The sequence below is a fragment of the Gambusia affinis genome, linkage group LG15 (assembly GCF_019740435.1).
Source record: "Gambusia affinis linkage group LG15, SWU_Gaff_1.0, whole genome shotgun sequence".
Classification (NCBI taxonomy): Eukaryota; Metazoa; Chordata; class Actinopteri; order Cyprinodontiformes; family Poeciliidae; genus Gambusia; species Gambusia affinis.
This window is the reverse complement of record NC_057882.1, coordinates 15,900,628-15,927,012: the sequence shown is the minus strand read 5'-3', so window position 1 is coordinate 15,927,012 and position 26,385 is coordinate 15,900,628. Positions and strand designations below refer to the sequence as shown.

General features: G+C 41.3%; 1 protein-coding gene and 1 long non-coding RNA gene across 4 annotated transcripts in view; both read left to right on the top strand.

Moving 5' to 3' along the window:
* Window positions 1-26,385, top strand: part of LOC122844364 (transmembrane protein 211) — a 127,429-nt gene that overhangs the window by 71,592 nt on the left and 29,452 nt on the right. Inside the window, exon 3 of one of the 3 annotated variants that reach the window (XM_044139721.1) lies at window positions 17,987-18,109. The exons of the other annotated variants lie outside the window; for them this stretch is intronic. Within the exon in view, the coding sequence (XP_043995656.1) occupies window positions 17,987-18,099 (113 nt within the window). The 3' untranslated portion in view covers window positions 18,100-18,109. Of the gene's footprint in view, window positions 1-17,986; window positions 18,110-26,385 lie in introns of those variants that run through there. 3 annotated transcript variants of the gene reach the window in all.
* Window positions 19,848-21,321, top strand: LOC122844365. Its single transcript, XR_006372874.1, has 3 exons — window positions 19,848-20,115; window positions 20,626-20,726; window positions 20,836-21,321. It is a non-coding gene; the product is annotated as an uncharacterized LOC122844365 (long non-coding RNA).

Genomic DNA, 26,385 nt, shown 5'->3' with positions numbered 1-26,385 from the left:
TGCAAACTCAACAGCTCTATCAGCAATTTCTTTAAATGATTCTAACTGAATTAACTTTGTATTATATTTATAATTTTTTTAACTGATCAAAGTGTCAAAGAACCTGTTATTAGAAATCAACCTCCTGTTTGGTTGGATTAAAAAACCAAAATGACACCAAGTCCTCATTCTCTCTGTTTTAACAAATGTTACAGTTGGTTATTCATAAAAAAACTACAATAAAAGCACAAATGTTTAAATTTGATCATGACTTTGTTTAAGCATTTTGATCAAATGACACACGTGTGATAAATAAGTTCATAATCTAAATAAATACACAGCAAAAAGGAAACTATTCCCACATGAACTTTTGTTAACCTCAGCAGATACCAGACACACTCTTTCGCCCACATCCGTGTTTCGCCTTGGAGACGTGCATACAAAAAACATTCACCTGATCGAACAGCGATGACTGCTCCCCCCCCGTCATGCATAGTCAAAGCTCGTTACGCTCGCCGCTTGTCAGTGGGAGGGCCGTAAACGAGCCGGAGAGCCGTCCTCTGTTCGCGTTCGTGTGATAGAAATTCCCATTGTTTCATCATCGCTCGACAGCAGAGGGTCTATAAAGCGATGATGGACACACAAATATCCTCCATTTGGCCCCAAGAGTTGGCCGCACACAATCCATCAACTAAAAGCTCGAAATGCACAAACACACTCAGAGGCACAGAAATATCATGCTTCTTGTGGCCATTTAGTGATCACTTCTGTAATGATGGCCCTGCTTCCCCCCACCAACTCAGCGTGGCGTAGCCTAGTCTTCAAAAACATCCTATTTACTCCATGCCATTTACAGATCAATCCATCAAACCCACACACACACACACACGCACACGCCCACACACACACACACACTAGTTTTATGTGAACAAGACACGGCCAAAGAGATGTATGGGCATAATGAAAAGAAATAGCACCTTCTTAATTATAATATTTTAGATATTTAGGGCTATTAAATGTTGCATGAACCAGTTTTAGATTATTTATCTGTCATACAGATGACTTGAGAAACGAATTTATGACACTATTATGTACAGAGGAGTTCACGGTCGGGTCAGTCCCGGCCAAAAGCGTTTTTTTTTTTTGACTGTCTGTAAAACACACCAAATGATCACTCCTCCAGCGCTCTGCTTGACAGTCGATGCGATGTATTTTTCATCAGATACCTCCACACTGTCCACAGTGTTTCTCAGGAAACGAGGATGTTTGTTCAAATACAGAATGTACAAACTTATAACTGAGCAGCCATGTTGTTTTTAGAAGGAAGATGTTTTGTTCTGGTCAGGAGGTTTTCTTTATTTTGATTAAATAAAGTTGGCAGCATCCATGAACTAATTACCTTCTTCATCCCAGTGTAGAGCAGGATATGCTTTATTTGGATGGTAAATGGACCACATTTATTTACAGTTCACAGCAGCTCTATGTAAGTAACTCTTTACCCATTTGCTCACACATTGATTTGCCAACTGGTATGCCACTTAAGGCAAGGTAAGGTAATTTTATTTATGCAGCACATTCTCAGTTACAAGGCATTTCAAAGTGATTTACATGAGTTAGAAGGAAATACAAGCAAAACAACAAACCAAAGGAAAGACAAAATGGTAAAAGTATAAAACTCTGTGTTGGTTCCCCACATTTAATAAGAATAAGTAGTCCATAATTTATAAACTCAGAGGGGTTTCTCTGGATGCCTGTTCTGATAAAACTACACGTTGGTTCCAGTTGTTCTGGGTTGAGTTCTGGATTTGTGCAATTTAACGTTAGATGTTGGTTCTCCTTGTTTGATTCTTCTTCTCAACATGAAGAAGAATCATGTACCAACTTAGTAGATGGCACACTCTAAGTTTGTTCTAGATCTGTAAACCAACAGGCGTTTCTCTCTTTCCTGCTCCGATATTAAACGTATAAAGCTAAATGTTGGTCTAAAGCAGTGGTCCCCAACCACCGGGCTGCGGACCAATTGGTACCACTTTGTATTTCTTTTAATGTGCAAGTCGTTGACCTTCTTAATTACATATATAGACAAGTAAACCATTCTGTGAAAAAGAACACAAAGTCCCAAGAACTACTTCCTCCTGTCAAAATAAGAGTCTCAATCATAGATCCATGTTGTGAACCTTATCTGTGGTTGATGACAGTGACCTAAACTTACCAGTCAAAGTCACATTGGACGTGAACATTGCTTAATATTGTAGGTGTACAGCAAAAAACATTACGATTCCACTCCTGTAGTCCTGCCACCCAACTTCATAAACTATCTAGTCTTGAATCGGCATTCCCGGTGGCTGCAATCTGTCATTCCCCTCACATTGTCTGTCTCCCATCCTATTCTTCTGCTTTTTTCTCCTTCTCTGCTGCTGTCTCCAGACTAACTGGTGGTGTAGACTGAACAAATGTGGGAGGTTGTGTGAAAGGAGGAGGATTACCCTCGTGATAACTAAAGGACTCCACTGTGGCCGGAGTTTCAACCTCACAGAGACAAAAAAAAAAAAAAAAGGAAAGACGGGGAAAGTCGAATCGAAGCTTCTCTTCTGGCTCCTGGAGATGTTTTTACGTTCAAGTTGTTAAGGTCAACATCGCACTCCGGTGTGGGTGAGAGAGTATCTGTGCGTGATTGGTGGCGATTGTAGTGAAGAGGAAGGAGTGTGTGTTTGTGTTAGTTTTTTTTTTTTTTTTGTGTTAACACAAAGGCTTTCTCCGAGTTCCCGGCCTAATCTCTGTAAGCCTTTATGAAAACATACTTCTGCTTCTGATCAAGAGGCGACAGTCGCAGCTTGCAGGAAGCTACAAAAAGCAATCTTCTAAACATCGATGCGCCACACACCAAATAACATCCTCGACTCCTGGAAGCAGAGGGAAAGGGCTTGAAAGCAGATGTGTACCTTAGCGCGCGTGTGTGTTTGTGTGTGTGTGTTTGGGGGTGTACTGACAAAAGGGATAGGGAACATCTGGATGCTTGTGATAGCTCTGCTCACATGCGTTACGGGCCAAATTAATCAAACCTGTTGGGTTGGCGGCGACCGTCGAGCGTTGATGTGCGTGTGTACATGGCGTCTATTAGGAGTCGATCCGCGTCGTGGACAACATAACACCGGCGTATAGTCATTCAGGGGCGAGAGAGAGAGAGCAGCGAAGTGAAACTATAAATCAGTGAGCTGACATCTGCAGGTTGACTGGCCTTTATATTAGAGCTGAGGCTGGTTAGCAGAAAGAGAAAAAAACGCCATCATGTTGTAACCTCAAACATTTTTTTTTCCTTGAAAGATATGTTAAAAAAAATGCCAACTACTTTGTTCTGCTGTTATTTTGACTTGTAGGGGGATCTGCTGTAGGCCAACGCTGCAGTTGTTCACGGTTTTAGTCAGTGACTCAAAGGGGCAAGTTGGCTGTTGATTTTTAAGCACAATAGCAACTTACAGTTACACAAAGCGTCAATTTAGTCACTTTTGTTCTAGATCAACATATATTCAAAAATCTATAGGAGAATGAAATTAAATTATTCCCTTTATAGAAGTTTACCAGGTGAGTAACTCCAGATTTTTCTGTAATGTTGCAACAGCAAAACCCTCTCAAAAACGCGTAAGTGCTACAGTTTGCGGATCTGCACAGGGAATGTTGAACTTTGACTGTCATGAACCTCAAGTTAGAGTTACGAGTGAAAACCATAATTCTCATTGTTTTCACATGCGAATTATTCCCAGCCTAATCATTTCTTTCAGTTATATTGCTTGAGACATGCATATTTAAACCCACACCTTCTGCAAATGTTTCCAAGTGAAGCAGTCTGCTAAAGTGCTAGCCTAACGTTAGCATGTTTACCCTCTCTTTTATTATGCCTCACTAATAATTTATTTATTGAGATACTTCAGTGGTGTTCCTGTTAATCGTGTGCTGACATAACAGTCGGAAAACATTGTCTTCCTGCTTCTTAAATGCCGTGTTTTGCTTTGAACGTTATAAAATGTAAGGATCGGTGTTTCAGCTGCTCTCTAAGCAGATCTCTCCCACTGTGGTTATATTTGTGAAAATGTGAAAAGCACTTTAATGGTTAGACCCAGACTCACAAAATTAATAAAATAATGTGTACAGTTTTGCACACACACAAAAAAAGATAAATAATACAAACTTAACACAAAGCAGTGTGGGGGTTTGGTTAGCATTGCCACTGTGGCTGTTAAAACCCAAAGAAAAAATCTTTTGTGTGTGTAACTATGAAGCCCTGGGGATCCTGGTGTAAATCTCTGATGTAGAGAAACTATAAAAGTGATTAAGCCAGAGGTGTTTTCTCGCCTCTCCCTCTTCTCTTTTGGCCGTAATGGATTTGAGAATGCTGAATGAGTCGGCCACCATCGCTTGTTTCCCAACTTGGCTTTTAGGGTCGATAAGAATTAGCATTCTCCTTTTGAAGAAACTGATTTGCCGTCCACTGTTCCAGATTCAGGTTCCACTCATAACTAGTGAGAAAAAAACCCCCAAACAAAGTTCGTCACAGTTTTTACTTTCATTTTTTTGTGGTAATGAATCTGGCTCCAGATAAGTTATCTAACATCTTTTGTGTATGGTTGATTGATGCGGAGGATGTCAGATGCTTTCCCCCCCTCCACTGGGAAACACTCCAGTACAGGGAGAACATGACTTTTTCTGCTGTTCTGTCCAATGTTAATGTTATTTCTCTACATCAGCTGCAATTTTCTCCCGAGCCTGCCAGTTATCGACAGATGAATACATCAAAGTAACTGTTAAGGTGTGCAAAGGCAAGGGGCTAATGCTATGGTCAACGTAGCATCAGGGGGGAAAAGGACTCAAATCTAAGGCAGATATGAGGGGTGTTTACTTGTACACCTTAATCCTTAAAAAATAATGTCTTCTTGTTGAGTTTGACAGAAGGTAAAGTCGTTTTATTTAGACTTTTTTTTTTTTATTGTCGCAAAGAAAACCACCATTTCTTTTCCTTATTCCAGAACAGTGGACTGTCTCTTATGAAAATCGAGACGAGTCGCACCGATCTGCCCCAGAAGATCGATAAGTGTTTCTCATGTCGACAGCTCCCATCAGACAAATGGTGCGTTTATTGTCATTATTTATCTGTCCGCGTTGCAGCCGCCACTCCCTCACATTCTCTCACTCTCCGTGTCTGTCGATTACCGTAGGCAGAAGTGACGTCTGTGAAATTAAATTAAGTGCCATCCCTCCCCTCCATCCACCTACTTCCCCCCCTCTGACATGGAGCGGTTTTAATGATCACGAAGCTGGGAAGCATTCCAAATGGCAAACAATTTAATTGAGAAAAATGAAACGGACAGCGGATACGTTCATTTGTCTAAATAGAGGTGCTCTGGGTTGCGGAGGGGTAGCCGTGTCTTCATTTTTTTTTTTTTTTTACCCCCACCTCTCCTTTAAACTAAGTTACTCGAAAGAGAATGTGAGAAAATTTCATTATGTGAGGTCTGAGATGAATCAACATGAAGAATTTCTTGGCTCACCTTAATTGTGTTTTGCTGAGCGGAAACTCAGACATTTGTACTTGTCAAATCGTGCGGTGTGAGGCGGTGAGGCAGACACTGAGGACCCAGGTTAGTGTGCGAAAATGATGATTTTAATGAAGATTCCAGGCATACAAAGTCCAAAATCCAGGCAGCACAGCTGAGGGGAAGACAAAAGGATCAACACTGGTAGCACTGGTAAACGACTGGACAGCGCAGAGAGACTGGATACGACACAGAAACACAGGTGACATTAAATACACAGGAGGTAATCAGGGAACGAGACACACCTGGGAACAATCAAGGGGAAGACAGGACAACACGGAGACTCCGAAGACACAGAAACTTAAAATAAACACACAGAAAAACTCAAATCATGACAGTACTGCTGGGTGTTTGTATTGGAGTCAACAAGGTTTGGTGGAATTCAACAGAAAATATTCCAGAAAACTGCATTTCAGTTAGATAATATGATTTTTAATATGTGGCAAAAATGACTGTATGGTTGGGCATAATCCAGTCTAAACAGTTTCCTGAAACCAGTCAGAACCAGTTAAAAATACCCTGAGACTTGGTCTGATATTTTCTTAAAATCTATGAATATATGGTATATATTCAGAAGTGCAGTGAAACATCAACATTTCATCAGTACCATACGGTCTACAGGGAGATAACAGATGCTGACAGCGACTGTTTTTCCTGACAGGTGTATATATTTTAAACTAATCACGGTTTCTGCTGGACAGCCTCATTACTTCACTCCAACACTGAGACGACTGGCTCAGATAACGTCATAAACCCAGCATAACTTGTTTCTACAGATGTTTCATTTAGAAAGAAAAATCTTTAGATTTCACAAGCTAATTTGTTGGCTACCGCCTTAGCAGCAGCTCATGCAGCCTCTACTCCAAGTCATCTGTTTTCTTCTGCACATCATACAAGATTATCCTCAACACTGTTAAAACCTAAACAAACGATATGCTTCCTGAAGTCACAAAGTAAATGGTTTTCTAGGAGCAGCATTGGACTTAGCTTTTGTCTAGCTAAATACATCTGTAGTGCAGTCTCAGATTCTTCCAAATGCTTCTTCTTTTTCTGTTTTCTCTTAGCAGTTCTTCATTTTAATCACGATAAAGTTAGGAAAATTGAGATAGAGATGAATAAAATATCCTGAAATAGCCTTTTAAACTTTGTTACTACACTGTTGATCACAAATGGAACATCATATTTGTATCTTCTATCTTATCGCCATCACTGGTCGCTATGGAGAACTGCAGGCTGAAATTTGCTGAAGTTTCTCTTCAGGGTGTTTTTCTAATGTGACTCAGTTGCTTTTTTGATAGTTTTTTATATTTCACAATATTGGGGTTTTAAACGTCATTAATTAAAATTTATCACTGTCATCATAAATCTGAATTCTTATCAAGATGCATATGGTGAAAATAAACATACCGTCCTGGTGATACCAGCTTGTTTGATTATTTATTTATTTATTTTTTTACGTTCTTCGTGAGAGTTGACTCAACTGAGTCCTGAACTGGTAACGAACGTCTCATTAGGGAACATGATCAGCTGAATCATGTTTTGGAGACGAGCCTGTAGCCTGGCCTGAGCAGCCTGGACGCTGCTCTTCATCTCTGTCTCATACTCAGGATCTCTCTGGTCGCTGCTGCAGGCAGGGGTTAATGCGACTGGCCCCTCCTCACCCCCATCCTCTGTTGGCTCCAGTCCTCCATCTCCACACCCCAAGCCAAGCCCAACACATCACTCCCAGTTCACCCAGTGTAATCTGTGATTATGTGTCATGCAGGAGGCCATCCATTCCAGATTAATTTATTCATCTTCCACTGCTGGGAGACTGATGGTGCAATATATCCGAGGGAACGAGTGCAGCGGAGGTGAAAGATCATCCGTTTCAAATCCTTCGCTCTGTCTGAAGGGGTGAATATGGGCTCGTTTCACCTCTCCTCGCCTTTTTTCTTCGTGGCCACTGCCTACCAGGTTGTCTGTGTAATACAACTAATCTGCTAATTAAAGACAAAGTCAAAGGATATCAGGATCACTGGTTTATATCTTCTCCTGAGATTTAATTGTGCCTTGCTGACTTGATGGTTAATGTGTCTCCAGCAGGAAATGAGAGTGTGTCAAAAAGTCTTAATCTGAGTGAGTCTGCAGCTCGCCCGCCTCCGCCGCCTTTTTCTCGGCATTAAAGACATGCCCTGAGGTTTAGAAAATATGGCCCTTTGATCAGCTCAGTGAGAACATAAGCAGCCCCTTCACGTTTTAGCGTGAACGTTTCCAGATTTGAAGGAGGAAAGGTAAGCATATCCAAATGTGAACCGGATCGGACCAAAAATGTCAGGCAGAAATCAGCACAGCATGTAAAGCTCCTGCATCAGCGTGTTATAACAACAGGGCTAAACGACGAGCCGCCGTATTTGAATGCCGCTTCGTTGCCCGACCCAGCATGATTGTCCACTGGATTTGAAATTGAATTAGTTTGGTTTCTGGGAGGGACGAGTTCGAATCCCAATGTTTTTTTTTTATTTTTATTGGAGCTTAATGTAATAAACCATGTGACAGAATGCTCTATGCATCTTTCACATGAGAACATTGAACGCTTTTCGATTGACGTCTCAGTGGTGAGAAACTAGCTGAAAGTCAACAAAGCAGCTGGTCATTATTAGAAAACTGATGAAACTGCTTTCTCAGTCATTTTGCTGATTAGCCGTCAAGAGGAAGGAGATTGGTGATGTCAGGTTTAAACCATCCCACCGTAGCCGAGTGTCGATTGTTGTTGTTCTGCTGGAAGCTGAACCTGCAGCCTTCAGCTCTCACCAGTCTCTGATGAAGAAAAGCATGTACACAGCATGAAGCTGCTACCACTACATGTCACGGTGGGGATGATGTGTAACGTTTGTTTTCCATCTAATTACCACTTTTTGAACAAAGGCTTAATATTACTTCTTTTTTTTTTTTTTTTACCACCTAACTGGAGAATCTTTAAAATGTGTTTTGGATTGTTGCGAACTCTAGACCAGACTTCTTAACCAACTTGCACTGTCAGAATATGGAGGGATGACTGGCTTACCTCCACTTTTTTTATGTTGTTTGGAGAATGCTGAATTTCCAAGGCAAGGCTCTCTGCCTCGTTCTGTTGTGTCTATATCCAGTGTGCTATAAAGGCGAAGCAGATCTCCAACACAGCGATGGCTCATTATAGAGTTCTCCGAAAGCTGCAGAAGTGTTTGACATGAAACTCACTGTGCAGCTGAAGTGTGTGTGTGTGTGTGTGTGTGTGTGTGTGTGTGTGTGTGTGTGTCTTTTACAGTAAAAACCTTGCAGGGAACATGTCTGTTTCAGGCACGTAGGAACCGCTCGCTCTCCATTCTGACGCTCGAAATGAAGGTGTCAAGTCTGCAAGACGAGCAGCGGTGAGGCAGAGAGGTGGTGGGAGGCAGGGAAGACTTTTCTGGTTGCCCTCTGGCTTCCTGTTTGATGGAGATCCCAAGATAGAGCTGGGATTGGTGGGTGGAGGGAGGTCTGGCCCCGTAGCTGAGGTTTATGTAGGAAGAGGAGGTATTTACTGTGAATGTGTTAACAACTTTATAACTTAATTTTTATGAAAGTGGCTGCTGGAAAATGATTTTTTTTTTCTTGTTTGTTTGTTTTGAGGGGTTTGGATAACGAGGTTTTTTTTTCTCACATGCTGACTTTTGCAGTAGGTGTATGTATATCAAGGGCCAAACAAAATAATGGTCACGAGCTAAAAAAAAATAATGTTTTGTTATATTCATGTTTAAATAAATGTAGTCACTAAGTAAAACTCATACAGTAAAAAAAAAAAAAATTATTAATATGTAAATGGGTCACAACTCAAATTTAAAATTAAAATCTGATTTAAATTGAATGTCAAATTATATATATTTAAATATATATTTAATGTTTTTTTATATAATTATTTAATATGTCCTATGTTACATTTAACAAATAACTTTATCTGTCTCTGTGGCTCACCAAATAGACCGTAGCGTCTCATTGGTTAATCAACACTTTGAATGTTAGCTCCGCCCACCCACTTTGTTGGTAAGGCTTAAAACAAATAAATGCTTGAATAATGTACTACTTAAATACTTAAAATTGCGTTAAAAAGTTGTAAATTTGACTTGCTGAACCCTTCAGATGAACGCGATAACTTCAAGTGTCTACTACAAAAAAAAATGTACTCAAGGATAAAGCGGACTTGTGGGGGTTCATAATCCTCTTCCGGATATGTTGCCTGATATCTCTTGAAGGAAGCAGAGTGTTTGATACATGCATTATTCCTCAAGGACAAAAACTTCTTGTTTTATGTATTATGTGAGGCAGATGCCTGAGAGATACCATCCATTTTCTAACACCTTTGTCCCTAGTGGGGTCAGTAGGTGCTGGTGCCAATCTCCTGCTATTGGTCCAGGCGAGAGGCGGGGTTCACCCTGGACAGGTCGCCTGTCTGTCGCAGGGCAACATAGAGACATACAGGACACACAACCATTCACACACACACTCACACCTAGGGAGAATTTAGAGAGACCAATTAACCTGACAGTCATGTTTTTGGACTGTGGGAGGAAGCCGGAGAACCCACCATGCACAGGGAGAACATGCAAACTCCATGCAGAAAGACCCCGGGCCGGGAATCGAACCCAGGACCTTCTTGCTGCAAGGCAACAGCTCTACCAACTGCTCCACTGTGCTGCCTGAGAGATACATTAATTGAATATGAGAAGCTCATTGAAAGTCAAATCAAACTATCAGTCCCTCCTGAACCCTCTCTCCCTCATCAGTCCCTCTCCAGGCTGCTGCCGCCTCCTCTCCTGCTCTGTCCTCTCCAGATGTGCCACATTAATTCCACATCTGCTGTCCCCCATTAACGTTCACCATCACAGCTTGCGCCGCCTCGTCTCCAGCTTTTCCCTGCCACCCCGTCCCGGCTCCGCTTCCTGGTGAAGACTGTAACAGCGGTGGTGTGAGGAGAAGAGTTCGGCAGATTTACTCATTCAGGCGTCATCGGAGGTAGCTCTTATGCTTATCGGGGACTCCTGCAGACATATGGGGAGGGGGAGGAGGAAGAGGGAGAGAGTCATCGTCATCGGGCGCCCGGCCGCCACCGCCATTTAAAACCTCCCCGGCTGAGAAGATTTTAATAATCCCCCCTCCACAGCGGGCTGCTTTTCCGACACATTGGCCAGAGCGGTGGAGGCTGATGGACCGTATCTGTCCTTCTCTCCAGGCTCACCCTTCACCCTGACGGCCCCCTCCCCTCACTTGTCATTTAAAACATACCGGGGACATTATGTTGCTAATGGCTATCCCTGCAGCATATCTCCAAATTGCAGAGGCACACATATTAAATAAAGAAATCAAAACGAACAACAACATCCAATGCTCATATTTTTTTAAAACTCTTATTTGTTTGCACGTTAATTATTAATTTGTTTACTTAACAGCTCTGGCTCCATTCTAATTACAGCCTGATGGTTAATGTATAAGCTGTTTTCTTATGGGCTCATTAAAGCCTTGGTAATTATTAAGGCATTAGAATGATTTGTGTTGGACTTTATCCATTTATGAGCCGATTGGTTGGATTGGTTTCTGTCTCTCCGGTTTCTGCTTGTTTCAAACAGAAGAAAGTACCTGAGCATAGTGTGTACTAGTGTGATGTACCACTCCTCTTCTGGTCTCTTTCCATTGAGGTTAATCAAAGAAGAGCCCTGATTATCATACACCTTCAGTGTGCACTTTGGCCACTCTGTTTCTTTATAAAGTCGACTATTTTTATTTGTTATTTATTCAGGAATTCTGAGCATAAAAAGCTTTTCGCAGTAGGTATGGGTCAGGGTGAGATGTTCACCATGTGATAACCTCGAGTTAAAAAGCCGCAGTTTCACAGTATTAACACAATTTTAAAGCAGAAATGCACAAGATAATCTGTTCGCTTATGTTCGAAGCAGAAAAACAGCATGATGTCCTACCACAACAATAAAACATGCTGATTCATAAACCTGATGTTATCAGCAGCTGTTCACATGATAAATCATGAAAAACCGCGGTAGCGACAGATGTAGACACTTATGTCATATATCTTCATATTTCAGCCACTGGCCCCCAGCCGTCTGCATCATGTTCACTTTGTTGGGATTTTTGACGGGGTTCAGCTTTCAGAGAGGGGAAAGTTACACTTCAATATCATTTTCCACTTGTAAACGAGCACTCTACTTCATTACAGTAAGAGTTGAAAATGATGATTCACAGAGGTACGTGGTTGGAAAGAGGAACAATATTTGCATAGCTGGAGCACTCACTCTGTGTTGTAAATAGCTAAAATATCATCATGGTTTAGATATTTAACTGATATTTTCACTTCCTCCGTTTAGTTTAGAAACAGCGATTGATGGTCTCCTGCTGTATCGAGCTTTAGCATTAGCTTTAGCTAAAGCTGACAGGGATCCACGATTAGCTGGAACAATGGGCTGTACATGAGAAACATTTATTACAGATGGAAAAACAATGCAGCAAAAATATAAATTTCAATAAGATGTTGTCACAGAGATGTCGCCATGTTGTTTACGCTGCAATGCGTTCTGGGTAGAAGACACATGCTACAGCCGGAACAGTAATTGTTGCGCACTAACATTCAGCCTTTTCAATTTGAGGCGAAGTGCATTGAAATGGAAGGCAAAGCAGAAATGACGAGTGGCTAGGATGACATGTAGGACCAAACGGACCAGAAGGAGAGGAGAAAGCTGTTTTTTTTTTTTTTTTTGTAGTTATTGCTCTGAGATGTTATGCTGCAAAGAGGTCCAGTTTATAACTCAGTTTACGATTAGCATCGTGACATTGTTTTACAAAGACCTAAAGATGCTTCATTGGGCGTGCCGCGGTGGCGTAGGGGATAGCGTGACCCGTGTTTGGAAGCCTTGAGTCCATGACGCGGACATCGCAGGTTTGACTCCCTGACCTGGCAACCTTTGCCGCATGTCTTCCCCTCTCTCCTTCCCCCTTTCCTGTCAGCCTACTTTCGTATAAGAGACACTAGAGCCCACAAAAAGACCCCCTGGAGTGGAGAAAAAGGATATAAAATTAAAAAATGATGCTTCATTGTCACTTTAAACATCTGTTCATTGTCCTCCAATTTGTTTTCATTCCACGCTATAGATCCTGCTAATAGCCCTGTCACAATAAACAATAAATCAATTAATCACATGATAAATTTAAGCAAACTCAATAATTTCCATTTGAATGATTTATTTTTCTCTTTCTTTCTCGCTTTCCACCAAAAACAAAAGTCTTCAGTTTGTTGCTTTGGTTTCAATTAGCCCGTTTTTGAAGGACGGTTTTGTTAACAGAGCCTTTATTATAAATTTTATATGTTATTTCTGTTGTTTTATTTATTTATTTTGGATGTTTAAAATGCCTTCCAGTGTTAAACGTTCATTAGACTTTAAAGTTCATTGACCGCAGAGAATGAGTTCTTGCGTTATTGTTATGCCATTACCATTATATTACTGGGAAACAGTCTCAAACAACAATATTATCGTTTATCACAATAACTTCTGAGGACAATTTATCGTCCAGCAAAATTTGTTATTGTGACAGGCCTACCTGCTAAGCTTGTGCTAACACTGTTAGCTTCAGCCAACAATGTTAGCTCTAGCTAATATAACGAACAGCAGATCACAAGTCCACTATGGTTTTTGTTTTGTGGCTTAGTCCGCCTCCATAATCTTGACGTCTTGTGTGTTTGAACGGGTTCAAGTCCTCTACTACAACATACCCGCGTCATCGGACCAGCATGAATTGCACAGGTGAAAAAGTGACAGCTTCCATATGGGGAAAAATACGTCACAGATGTACGATTTTTGAAGACTTTATGAGCTTTAACGTATCACAACCAACAACTTTTAGGTTAACAGGAACATGACAACATATTTAGGTCAACATGTTCAACTGGTCGTGGAAGGCTCCCTTTTAAAAGTCCACCTTTTTAGAGGCCTGCGCATCTGTGATCCAATTTGTCGGAGTGCATGTCAGTTCTGGTGGTGGTCCGCTTTGAACAATGAAACAGACTGAGAGGAAAATCAAATTAATTAGAGAAAAGTCGTTTTACCGTTCAAACTCTAGCTTTTGTAAAGTTTTTCGCATTTATATAATAAAAACTGAAGAAGCAAAAAAATAATAATTGTAACTTCATGCATAATAATTGCATAATAAAAATATTGTGGCAGCAACTTTGAAATTTGCTGAATTGCACGTTTCTTTTCCAAGGACAGGTCCAGTTACTGCTAATGGCTGCCAGTTATATCTCTCCTCTTCCTTGCTCAGGATCTTTGCTCCTGAAGGGTGGCTGCAAAGCTCATACGCTGCAGACGCGGCATGTGTGTGCTCTCCTGCATCCAGACAACGCTCAGGCGTAAATCAGAGTTAGAGTCTTGGACGTGGCGCATACAGAACCAGAGGGACCCATTGTATGTGAAGCTGTAGTCCAGCCCTGACTGCCTCAGATAACAGAATTACTGCAAATTGAACTGCTGTTTTTTTTGGGGGGGGTTTTATATTTCGTGCTGCTACTTTTTATTCTATGAATCACTCCCATCGAACCCGCCACCTGTGCCACCTCCTCTACAGCTTTCTTTTGAGCTACGGCGCTCCCTCTCGAGACACACGGAAAACACAGACGCATCTTGGAACGGCTGATAAAGAGAAAAGACAAAGCGGCTGAGAGAGGAATCTGAAACTGGTGTGTATGACGGGGGATACGGATAAAATCATGACAAAGGGAAGGAATCAAGGCGGGAAATGCACTCAGGGGGGCACTCTGCACTTTCAACAACTTCCTTAATTGGGAAATATAATATTGAGCGCGAATAGAGGTGGATCAAATGTGGGAGATAATAGCTTTATCTACAGCCACCACAGAATTATGGATTCAACTGCTGGAGACCTTTTCAGCCTACCTGGAGTGAGAAAACAAGTTCAGAAGAGAAGAGGAAAGGCCCCAGGCCATGGTTTGCACAATGGAATTAAACAGAATTGTATGGAACATTCCTGCATTATTAAAGCCCCCCCATTAAGGGCAGAAAAGGAAGAATGTCGATTAGCATAGAAGTGGATTCAGGCCCCGGAGGGACAGACGGAACCGATGGCAGAGATTCATCAAACCAAACGCTGATTTCAGGCGTTTATTGTTAAATGATGGGTTTCATAAATTAGTGAGTGCATGTGTAGTTAAACAAGTTTCCAGCTAAGGACCTTTGTCACCCTGCATTGTCCCTTACTTCCAGTAAGTCAGACAGAAATTGGAAAAACTGAGCGTTCATCCTTTGGCTCCCCTCGTGAGTAATGTAAAAACGAGCTAAAAGGTGCAAATTAAGATTTATGTTCATCCGTAACCAACTGCTCAGAGAGATTTAAATTTTGTTTTAAATGTTTTGCAAAGTGTCTTTTACAATGAACAGCTAAACCAGTAGAATTATTGGTAGAGTCCTTATAAAGCATGCAGAATTTGCATTGTGCCATCCTGACTTTGCTTCCTGTACTCCGTGGTTGGGAGGTGAGTTGGGAGGGAGGGCTATGCTTTTAAAACTCAACGTGGGATTGTGAGGAAGTTGTACCAATGGAAAAATTCTGCTGCTTAGGAACTGTTGAACACCCAAATAACTGATTTAGAGAGTTTATCACCAAAAAATAAGTTGATTTGAGGATGAGTTTAAAGACTCTCCAAACTGGTTAGGTGTTGTGCAGCTAAAGACGGAATGTTTCCCAGATTTTGCTATATTTTATTTGTCAGACGCTTTCAGGTTTGTTCTCAGGACTCTCGGCATGAGTTGGAAATATGCCTTTTGAGTTCCTTTGACACAAAGTGGATTTCTTTTCTTTGAAAGCAACAGTGACCATAACCTTGAATGTTTCTATCGTGTGCACACGGTTTTTACAGCGGACCCTTGGAAAGGTGCTATTAAATACGATTGCCCTCTCGCAACCAGCTATTTGAATTTCTCTTTTGCCTCAAAGGGAAATGTGATTTCAGTGCAAGTTGTGAAATTACACAGGAGCTTGTGGGATTTTTTTTTTTTATCCTTTTTTTTAATTATTATTATTTTTTTTTAGAACAGCCAAACACGAAGCGCTGTTTTTCTCAGATTTCTTTAAGGCAAGCTGACCAGCATGGCATACGTCCCAAAGGGGCTCCTTCTGCGGCTTTATGTGTTTCTATTTTCATCCTTTACCCTCTTCTACCTTCTTGTTTTCTTGCTCTGCTACATTCCAACCAATTTCAGCTTCTTCTTTTTTTTTTTTCTCCCATCGTAGTTACACGTGTTGTGGTCTTTCTTATTTCCTTTTCTGTCCCAGAAGCATGTTAATATTCACTTCCACACCATCAACTACTCAGAGCTGTGTCCCGGGGGACGCTGGGCAGAAGGGCCTGAGCAGCTTTTAAAGAGCCAACTGATTTGGGATTGGCGACCGGTTCCCAGCTATACCCAAGGCTGAGCGCGCAGACACTTGAACGTACACGGAAAATTCATGTGCACACGCTCGACACGCGTGCACCGGCTGAGAAGAAGGGAATTGATTGTGGTGGCAGCCTCCTGCTCTCCAACAAACCTGTCTCATTTACGGAGGGAGGCCTCTGGCTGCCTGCCCTCCCAGGGGCGTCTTCAATATCTCTTATGGATGGGTGTGGAGCCCTCCACCGTGTGCCAGTCAATTTTAATTATATAGACCTGCCTCCATCCCGCGCTGAAGGAATGCCGGCTTTGTGCGTTCCACTGACATACTGATGAGAATCGAGTCAGTAATTTTTCTCGGAAAACGAAGGCCGATCAGAATAGTTGCTGCAAAAATGTTTGGGACGTTAAAACTTGTGACTTCATCTCCTTTTCAGTTGATGCACAAAACACTTTTTTTTATTTTTTATTTTTTTATTTTATGCAAAGTTTTTGGAAAGCGTTCTATATATGTTAATATCTATCCCTTCTCTAAGGTGCAAACAGAAACCTGGTGTAAAAAGGAAAGCAGAAAAATAAAATAAAAAACACATCCAAACTATTTGGACTATTCCCATCTTCTCCTTACACAAACAAACGTGAACATGCAGTTCATAAATTGATTTTCAACCAGTTTCTGTACCAAAGAGTTAAGAATGTGTAAACATGTTTTCACTGGGGCTCTTTAAAGGGGCAGTAATATAGAAAATTAACTTTACTTGCTTTATATCATATTATAATTTTATTCCCTCATCAAAGACATACCTGGAGTGTTGCCTTGATTCTTTCATGCATGTTTGAGAAATCCTTGCTCAGCTGTTTTCAAGCTTCCCAGTTTCCGCCTCCTTCCCCGACACCTCCCCCAATCAGCTCCTTCAGACTAGCCAGCAGCAATTAGCAAACACCTGGTGGAACTGCACAACTGCCAAGCTCATTATACGAGCTGCTTCTCACGGCAACGCTGTTAAAAACGTTGTTAAAGGACTAATAGAGGAGCCATGTTGTGATGACTTTCTGTTGGCGGAGTGTTGGGAAGAGCAGGACTTTCTTAAAGAGACAGAGGCCTGATTTCAATTCCTCAAATTAGGAAGTCAAATTTCTTTTAAGCCATATTTGATATATGCAGCACTTTTATAACAACTGAAGGTAACATAGTTACTTGATTATGCTTGAAGATGTACATATGTTTCATTTTAAATTAACATTTGTGATCACTAAAACTATATACAAAATAGGTTGTAGGCTATTTACTGATTTACTGCAAAGAAATTCAGGTAACGCAAAATAAAATAATTCCTCCAGGTGCCCTAGGAAATCCGTACAAAAAGACATTTTTACGAACACAAACTTTGCCTTTTCTCTTTTGGATCGCCTTTTTTAGGTTGGTAAGTGGCAGAAACTTTGAAACTTTCTCATCCTGCTTCGTCTAGTCTTTCCTTTCCCCGTGTCCTCCCAGAGAACGGCACATCTCTCCTCTGCCATATGGGCTTAAATCCGATAATACTGCAAGCTTAAAGAGGTGCGTTTGCCCGCAGCCTCGGCTCCTCGTTCGCACAAAAATTACACGCATTAGCAGCTGTGGGACAAAGCGAGGCTTTAGAGTGTGTGTGGGGCTGGGGTTGGAGAAAGTGGTGCTGCTTTGCATAGTAATAGTCTGATGGTGTGTGTGGATGAAGTCATGGGTCTGGCTGGCCATCAAATACGGCGCTGAATGAGCTGGAGGCCGGACCCGCCCGCTCCACGGCTAATTGTGTTACCGAGAGAAAGCCCGGGCCGCTTCGTTCTCAGCCTTTGAGTTCTCAGCCTTTCATGGCGAGGTTAGAGTGGTTCCCGGTCTGTGAATGGACCCGTCCAGAAGCGGAGAATGGCTGAAAGACAAAAGAACGAGAGGCGGAATGCGATTATTGGATTGGACTTCTCTTTTTTCTCCCCAAGGAGTAAACTGTGTTGGCAATCAACGGCGGAAAGACGATGCGTTTGTGGAATGGACACAGTCCCAGATGAATGGAGGGGACATTCGCAGAAAGAAACAGGTGGAACAGTGTTGAGGACGGCTCAGCGGTGACACACTCAGAACTTTTCTTTAATTACTCTGCATCAATTCACACTCACTGCCATGCCCTTATGAACGGATTTGGCCACTTGGGACCACCTGTTGTCAAACATTGGGCGATTCTACAGACCAGTTGGACTCCTACTACTGTACGCACCCATTCTTTGTGATATAAGTCTGTGTTTTTTTGAAACTATGAAAATACGCAGAAGAAACAAATTTATACAGCTTTGCAAAAGAACACAAATATTTTCAAATTTTTATCACCACAACCTTTAATTTTGTTCGCTTTATAGGATAGAAAATCTCACAGTAGAGCAAAGTTGTGACTCGAAATGCTTCCCCTTTTGCTCCATCCATTTTCTGTCCAGCTTCCCCACAGCATTATGCTGCCACTACCATGTTCTCCAGCGTGTTGATGGAATAGAAGCTCAATGAAAAGAGTAGAGCTGAGTAGGATAGGACTGGCACTTATTGTTTGTATGTAACTTTTATTTGAGCTGACCAATTAAAAATGTCTTTTTCAAGAGAGAACGGGAGCTGCAGCACACCAACAACTGAAAAACAAAATTGCAGTTATCAAATCAAAGTCAGCTTTATTAGCAGGAAATGATTGTGTTCGCAAGGAGAAATATACAAAATGAGAAAAACTGTGCAATATTTGAAGATGCTTTTGATTAATGTTCTTCTTGATCTGCTTGTTCATGTTCCTTCATAATAAAACCAGCGTATTGATGCTATTATTTAGTAATTTGGTGACTTTTGAAGGAAATCGGAAACGACACATCATTCAAGTTTTTAATTTGTAAAAGCATCAAATATTTTCTTTTCAAATTGCAATCGTGCATTATGTTGTGTTGGTCTATCACATAAAATCCTAATAAAATATATTAAAGCATTGTATCCACGTGTGTCTGAGTTTCCCAGTGAACAAGAATACTCTTCACGCCCTCACCTCGAGTAGAGCGACATTCAACCGCAGTCGTCCTTGAACCTTGCTATTTATTTGTTTTTCATAACCTTAAAGAGCACACTCTCCTCCTCCAAGCCTCACTTTATCATCTCCATCCATCTCTGCTGGCTGACAGCCACGGCCTGCAAAAAGACGTAATCGGATTTCTGTGGCATTAAACAGCAAATAGCTTCTGTCAGTGGACAACTTGCTGGTAACCAGGTTTGGACGGGAACGCGGCATTTGTCAAGTGTCACGGCTGAGGCACAAACACCTGATGGGAAGAGCGGGTCGGGAAGTACGGCACGCTGGCCGTGTCCGCTCTGAGGAGTCAACACTGGAGGAAGCTGAGCTGCCTCATTAGCAACCACAAGATTCAGTGTAGTCTGTTGGGATTTTATGTGACCCACCAACACAAAATAATTTTAGAATTTTGAAGGGGACATTTTTTAATAGCATTATTTACTTAAGGGCCCATGTCACAATGTTTCTCCTTGTGACATGGGCTCTATCCAGCTGCTGTTGTCATGTCCTTTCCTCTGAGGAAATTAGTTAAATCTACTAATATAGGCCTCAGATGAGTGCTTTAAGATTATTATTTTTGGCTGTTTTTGAGACTCTTATTTTGAAGTAATAAAGCAAAATGTTGCATGTACTTAAAATGTAAGGACTCTTAATGAAGTCATTAGTGTTGTACGATTACAGACTAGACGTTGTGTCTTATATTTCTAAGATTCCCACCCAGGATACACCGGATACACCAGACTTCATACCGGACTTCATACCGGACTTCATACCGGACTTCATACCGGACTTCATACCGGACTTCATACCGGACTTCATACCGGACTTCATACCGGACTTCATACCGGACTTCATACCGGACTTCATACTGCCCTGTTGTTGTGCTGACAGAGTTAGCTAACAAAAAATGTTGTTGTGCTTGTTGACGTCAGTTTCAGAAATATTGAGGAAGTCTTAACCAGTTTTAAATTTGTAATCTGGCGACATTTTGACCAGCAGGTTGAACAAAATGGTGATGGACAAGATATGAGTAAGGTAACCGAGTAGCTGTTAGCTGCTAACAATGCTAAAGTTAGCATCTGCCTTGTAGCGTCTTATTGACGCTAAACTAAAGAGGCTATTTTACTGTTTTTACTGAGGGCTGTTTTATTATGTCGTTAGCTCTAAAGACTGTCTAAAACTCAGTTTTTAATAAATGAAATTTACATATTAATTTTGACTTTTAGTTTGAAAACACAAACAGTGAGCAGATTCTATGCTTTTCTAATAACAAGATCCCTTTAAGATTAGATAGTCTAATACATAAACTTGTCAAGCTTCTGGAATATTTTACACTGATTCCCGATTAATTATCACATATTACATCTGCAAAAACTTTGCTCCATTTGTAAACTAAACTACAAAAAATGGCGTATAAAATTTTTTTTTCCTTCAAAAATATTGCAAAAATCTCTTCATCAACATTCTCAAGTCAGATGAACAAAATTCTTACGCACCTTGAAGTTATCTAATTAGTAGATCCTCCTGTGTGTAATTTAATCCTAGTATAATTGCAGCTGTTGTGCGAAGGCCTCTGAGATTTTAAAGAGCGTTAATGAGAAAACAGCATCAGTCACAACAAGGAGAAAACTTTTCCAAAGCATCACGTAAGTTACAGACGTTTCACAAGCGGAAATAACAATTTCAAATGACTTACAGACTTGGAGTGGTGCTTTTGAAACAGGAAATGTTGCTATTTACTCGTTTCTGTTGCAGTCGTTTCATCGTCGACTGACTGACAGCGTGTCAGCGGCGTGTTATTCCCTGTAAGCCCTGGCATCTGCTGTACGGAGGGACAGGAGGACGTGGGTCCTCGTGTAGATCTCCATCATCAGCCTTCGCCTCTCCTGCCTGCCAGGTGGCGCCTGTTCAGCTGGCGATATTCATTTCAGATCTCTGCATTGTTTGTTCGGAGAAATGAGAAATATGTATCAGGCTCTGGAGATGTCTCATTCATCATTAGCTCCATCTGTGCGAGCGCATCTCCTCCGCAGACGGGTAGATACGTCTGTGGCTGACTCCCTCATCAGAAAGGGTCGCTCTGGATGGGACAGATATTTGTTCTCCTGTAATTGCACTCTGTCTCACTGGTGATACACGCATCAGATAATAAAGGGCGTAAATCTCCTTAAATGAGGGCCTTGCCTTTTTCATGTCTTGTGCAAACTTATTTGTTGCCATTAAAGAGGACAGATTATTTTATTTGTATTTGCCTGTGTTTCTATGGAGCAGAGATTGGTAATCATTTGAGATGTGTGTGTGTGTGGGGGTGAGGGGTACATACGGCGCCTCATCAATCAAGCAGTGTTCGTTAAAGGTTACGTCGCTACGTCTGAAAGAATGTACTCAGCCTTGGCGCGGGGAAATAAAAAAGTAATTATCCTTTATCATCAGCTAGAGGAGACTTGACATAATTAGTTTTTCTTTTGTTTGAATTTGATTTGGGCTTCCTGTCCTTGGGGATTAAATACTACCGCTGACCTCTCCTCCTCACCAGGGATCAGGCCCCAGAGTCAGCCACTGCTTAGTCCTCCTGCTCCTCTATTGATCAGCCATAATCATCCATGTTCCGCCTTCGTTCATGCTATTTATCTCCAAATTCAGCTGGTTGTCATAATGGGTCTACGTGTGTTAAGTTGACGCATAATGGCTCCGTAGTCGTGGTAATGTGTTTAAGGGCCAGCAGGGGAAAAGAATCTCCCCCTCCGGCATCACTAAAGTATCACACTGTACATTAATAAAGCCGTGTTATTATTCGCAAAGCCCCGTTGCCAATAGTTTCACAATAATTGAATAGCAGGAATCCATTTGGGCATCTGATGCGTGCTGCTCCTGAGAGAACGAGTCCTGAAACTCACTGAAAGTCTTCTATTACAATGGAAATGTGTGGTTTTTTCGGGGGTTTTTATACATATGGACTCCATTCAGGACATTCACTTTGTTTACATTTTCAAAGGGGATGAAGAATTGATCACATATTCCTCCAGTACAGTAATGTTCATTTGATAAACTCTGCCATGAGAGAATTAGGAAGTTTTTTTTGTTTGTGCTACTTCTTGCAGATCATGTAAATATATAAAAAGTATTGTCGTAGGTGTGTTGGTTAGTGCAGTTATGTCTTCCTTCTTCATTAAAAAAAATATGCAAAATAAATTTTTTTTGTAGCAATCTTTATGCAAATATACAGATGATGTGACGTCTTGACATCTAAAAAAATGCTCTCTTCTGAAATGATTCAAATCTGGAAAAGCTTCAAGTAAAAAAAGAAAAGTAGATCTTCCTTTAAATGGGACAGTATCATTTAGGACCAACTGCACTCGATTCATTTGTGGCCAGCTCTATAAAAGCAGACGCTTTTGGCTTTTGTTTCTCCTCTGGATCATGCAGACCATGCAGTGAAGGTTAAATGTTTCTTTTGTACTTATTTGAAAGTTCATGACAGTACAATAAAAAAAAAAGATTGAACAAAGATTGCGTGGGGGAATAGTTCAGCCCAAAAAGTAACACCTGTAACAGTATTTCGTGGACAGAGGGGAGCAAAGTAGAGAAGTCTGACTATAGCCCAGACTTCTATGTTTGATAGGAACCACATTCAGCACGGTGGTGGCGGTGTGGTGCTTTGGCCTTGTTGTGCACCCAGATTTCGAAATGTGGGTCTATCTGTTCAGCAGCTAACCCAAAAAAGCAAAGAGGAGTTCAAAACGTCTCACCCAAGACATAAAAAGTGATGAAGTTTGAAGTCACTGCTGCTCAGTGGGGTTTGAAATGTGCACTTATTTCCTGAAATCTAAAGTTTTCATATTGGTTTTTGTCTTAGTCTAAGGCAATATCTGAAATCTTTTCTGTTTTGTTTTGTTTTGTTTTTGGGCAACTGATACTATAATTTATGAATGACCTTCAAAAGGGCACATTAAAAAACATTAGTCATATGTCAGAAAATCATTCTTTACAATTAGACCGTTCACTCACATTTGATTTTACGACATCTGGACTTTTCATTTCTTTCTCTTAGGAGCTCTAGTAAATATTATATTGCTTCTCAGCCCTCAGAGCAAGCTGCAGACATTTTGAATTAGCAGAGAACAAAGACGAGGTGGCTCTCCATCCCACCATCACGACGCTCCTAATTACCTGCCAACTCGCCGAGTCTTGCGGACTTCATGCTGGGCAGCGAAGAAGAAAGAGACAAAGACTGAAGAGAGGAAGAACTGTGCAAAAGGGGGCAGACAGGAAAACTGTGACGGAGGTAGGGAGGGTGGTTATAAGAGAAAGAGAGAGTGAAAGCCAAGCAAAAATCCATATACATGATTTATACCAATGCGACTGTGCGCGGTAGGCAGGAGTTATCTTTTATTTATGAGGGCATCAGCGGCAAAGCGCCCAGATGTTAAGCTGTGCGGGGATCTCATCTAGCCAGAGTCGCTCTATGGCAATAAAGCTTGAAGGTGGGCTGTTTGAAGCTGGGGAGGGCCGGAGGACGAAAAAACAAAACTACTTTTCTTCTTGTTTGGTATAACACTCAAGGTTGGATAGTTGTTGCTTTACAACTTTCTAAATTTGCGACACTTTGTTAAATTGGATCTAAAACTGGGAGAGAAAAAAAGAGCAAAGGTCAATCAAGTCGTTCGTGAACGTGGCTCTTCATTTCTACGTCGTTCGTCTGAGGAAGTCGGGGCACTTGTTGTTTTTGCCTTTGTCCGCAGCTCATCAAACAGCCGCTGATGATTCATTATGGAAATGAAGCCCTCGTCGGCAGCCTCCGCAAATCAGATGCGAGCTCTCCCCACTCCGAGCGCCACCGTGATCGTTATCATCATCACCGTCGTCGTCATCAATCCAGCCTCTCTCGCCGACGCCGCCTGGATATGAAAATGGCTGCTAATAGCACTAATAAAGGCGGGGTGCTAATGTTGTGCAGCCCACAGGGGCAGCGGATCGCGCTCGCTCGGATGCAGGCCCTGTCATAACACGGCAATATTTGTGACAAATGCCCAACAGCCCCTGGGCTCCGAGCGCAGGCGGATTGGTGATCTGTAGCATGGAGGTAAAGGTTACAGTGTGAGCAGGTCACCAGTAGCCTCCAGCTACTCGGAGCAGCCAGGCGGATTAGCTCAACGTTGGCCTCCATCCACGTTCGGCTACTCTGGTTGGCTGGTTGACCGTATTTCAAGCGTCAGATCAGTAAACATGTTTATTTAGCAAAGCGCTGTGCAGATTTTCTGTTCATCAAACACATGTTCATGTCAGAGGAGGAAAATCTGACCGAATACGGAACATATTCTAGATGGTTACCATGATGGGTACGTTTTATGTCATCAAAACGTTTTGATGAGGCTTTAGATGTGCTGGGTTCCGAGTTCGTGATGTGTGCTTGGATATTTTCGGATATTTTTTACATTTTAGTTTCAAAGCCTGAAAAATGGCTTAGTGATCCGTTTCTCTTGTTCCAGGCTTGATGTATTGCTCTTTCAGATCTTTTCGCCCACTTCCTGTTGTCACACTGCTTCCATTAAAGTGAATTCTTGATTGTACGCTCTTGCAGTCCACTCTGCATCCCCAGATGCAGAGCCACGTGCTCAGAAGCAGCATTCAGCTTCTATGCACCAAAAAACTTCCAGAAAACTGTAAAACTGCTGAAACACTGAGTTCCTTTAAAATCAAGGCTAAAAACCCACCTGTTTAGAGTTGCCTTTGACTTTTAACAATTGGAACATTGATTAATATATTTTATTATTAATATATTTGGAACCTCAAAACATTGTCCTGAGCCGTATGCAACGAAATTTCGTTATGTATACACACTGTGCATACAAAATGACAATAAAGTCTGTCTAAGTCTTATGTATATCTGCCTGATGATTTTGATTTTACAAAATGTAAATGTTTGTAATTAGTTTGTGTATCATGTTTTTATGTGGCAAAGCACTTTGAAGTGCCTTTTTACTGAAATGTGCTATACAAATAAACTTGACTTGCAGCAGTCAGGTGTTGGTTTTGCCAGTGAAATTTCCCTCAGCTATCCAAAACAATTAATTTATCATTTAAAAAGGGAGAGCGGTTACTTTTTTCCACAAATAATCGTGCCTTATGGATAAGCTCTTTTTCTTGGAATAAGTGAAATCATCTTCATTTTGAATGTTGTATCTCCCTTAAATCAAACTTCAGTTTTCTCAAATTAACAAGCAGTTTAAGGATTAAAATGACATTTCAGGATTTCTGAAGGGAGGTTCTGATAAATCTCAAAAGCAGTTTATCTCCTACCTACAGTAGATAGCTGTCTCTGTGTCTTTATTCAGTACAAATCCAAATTAAATGGGAAAACATCCTGAAGATAAGATTGTTAGCTTCTAAACCATCAGTATTGGTTTATTTAACCAATGACTGTTCAAAAGGGAAATGGAGGTCGTAGGTTGCGCACTACAAACAATCTTCCTCAGTGAAACACAACAGAACTTGTCAAACATTTTCAGTCAGAGTGGTTGTTTGGTGGGAAAGACATGTGGTGTAAAATGCAGACATGTGTTTAAGAGAACACTTTATTTATCCTTACTTTGCCTTAGTTTTCTATGAGATGTTTCGAATGGAGATGTTTGTACCATTCGTAGTACATGTTTCTTTCAGGAACATCACTGGTGTTCCTCTCTTCCCTTTCAGCATCTTCTCCAACAGCCACCCATCCGAGCGTGATGGTTTATGGCACATTAATAATTTTGCTCAATGAAAAGTTAGGATTGGAGTTCTTTGAGGAGTCTGAGCCGCTGTCAGACCCGCCGCTAGCTTCAGCCTTACTGAAGAGGAAGATCCCAAGAGAGTTATCTACTGTCGACAAGATATTACCTGATTTGAACCTCTAAGATAACCCCAAAAAAATTGAGAAGTCTTTTCTTAATAAAAATCAAAGTATGACCTGCAAAAGTACCTTAAAGAGAACTGTGGACACTGATTTTTTTGAGTGGTTTTTCAGAAAAATTAAGTCAGAAACTGTGTGATGGTGCTCCCCCCCACCACCTCTGCTCCATTATCTCAATTGCAGCACTCGGTTGCAGTAAATGGACAGTATTAACACGGCGTTTCTTGGCTACGGCAGCAGGTGATTATGTTATAAAATGCTTTCAGCTCAGTGCTCAGCTGCGGCATCTTAATAGCTGCGTCCTTATTAGCAATTACTGGAAATGAAAAAGGAACTGGCCAGAATGCTCCATCCGGCCAGTTTGAGATTTCAAGTGTTGTCGCCTACCTTCGAAAGCAAGTCCCAGTAATTCCCAG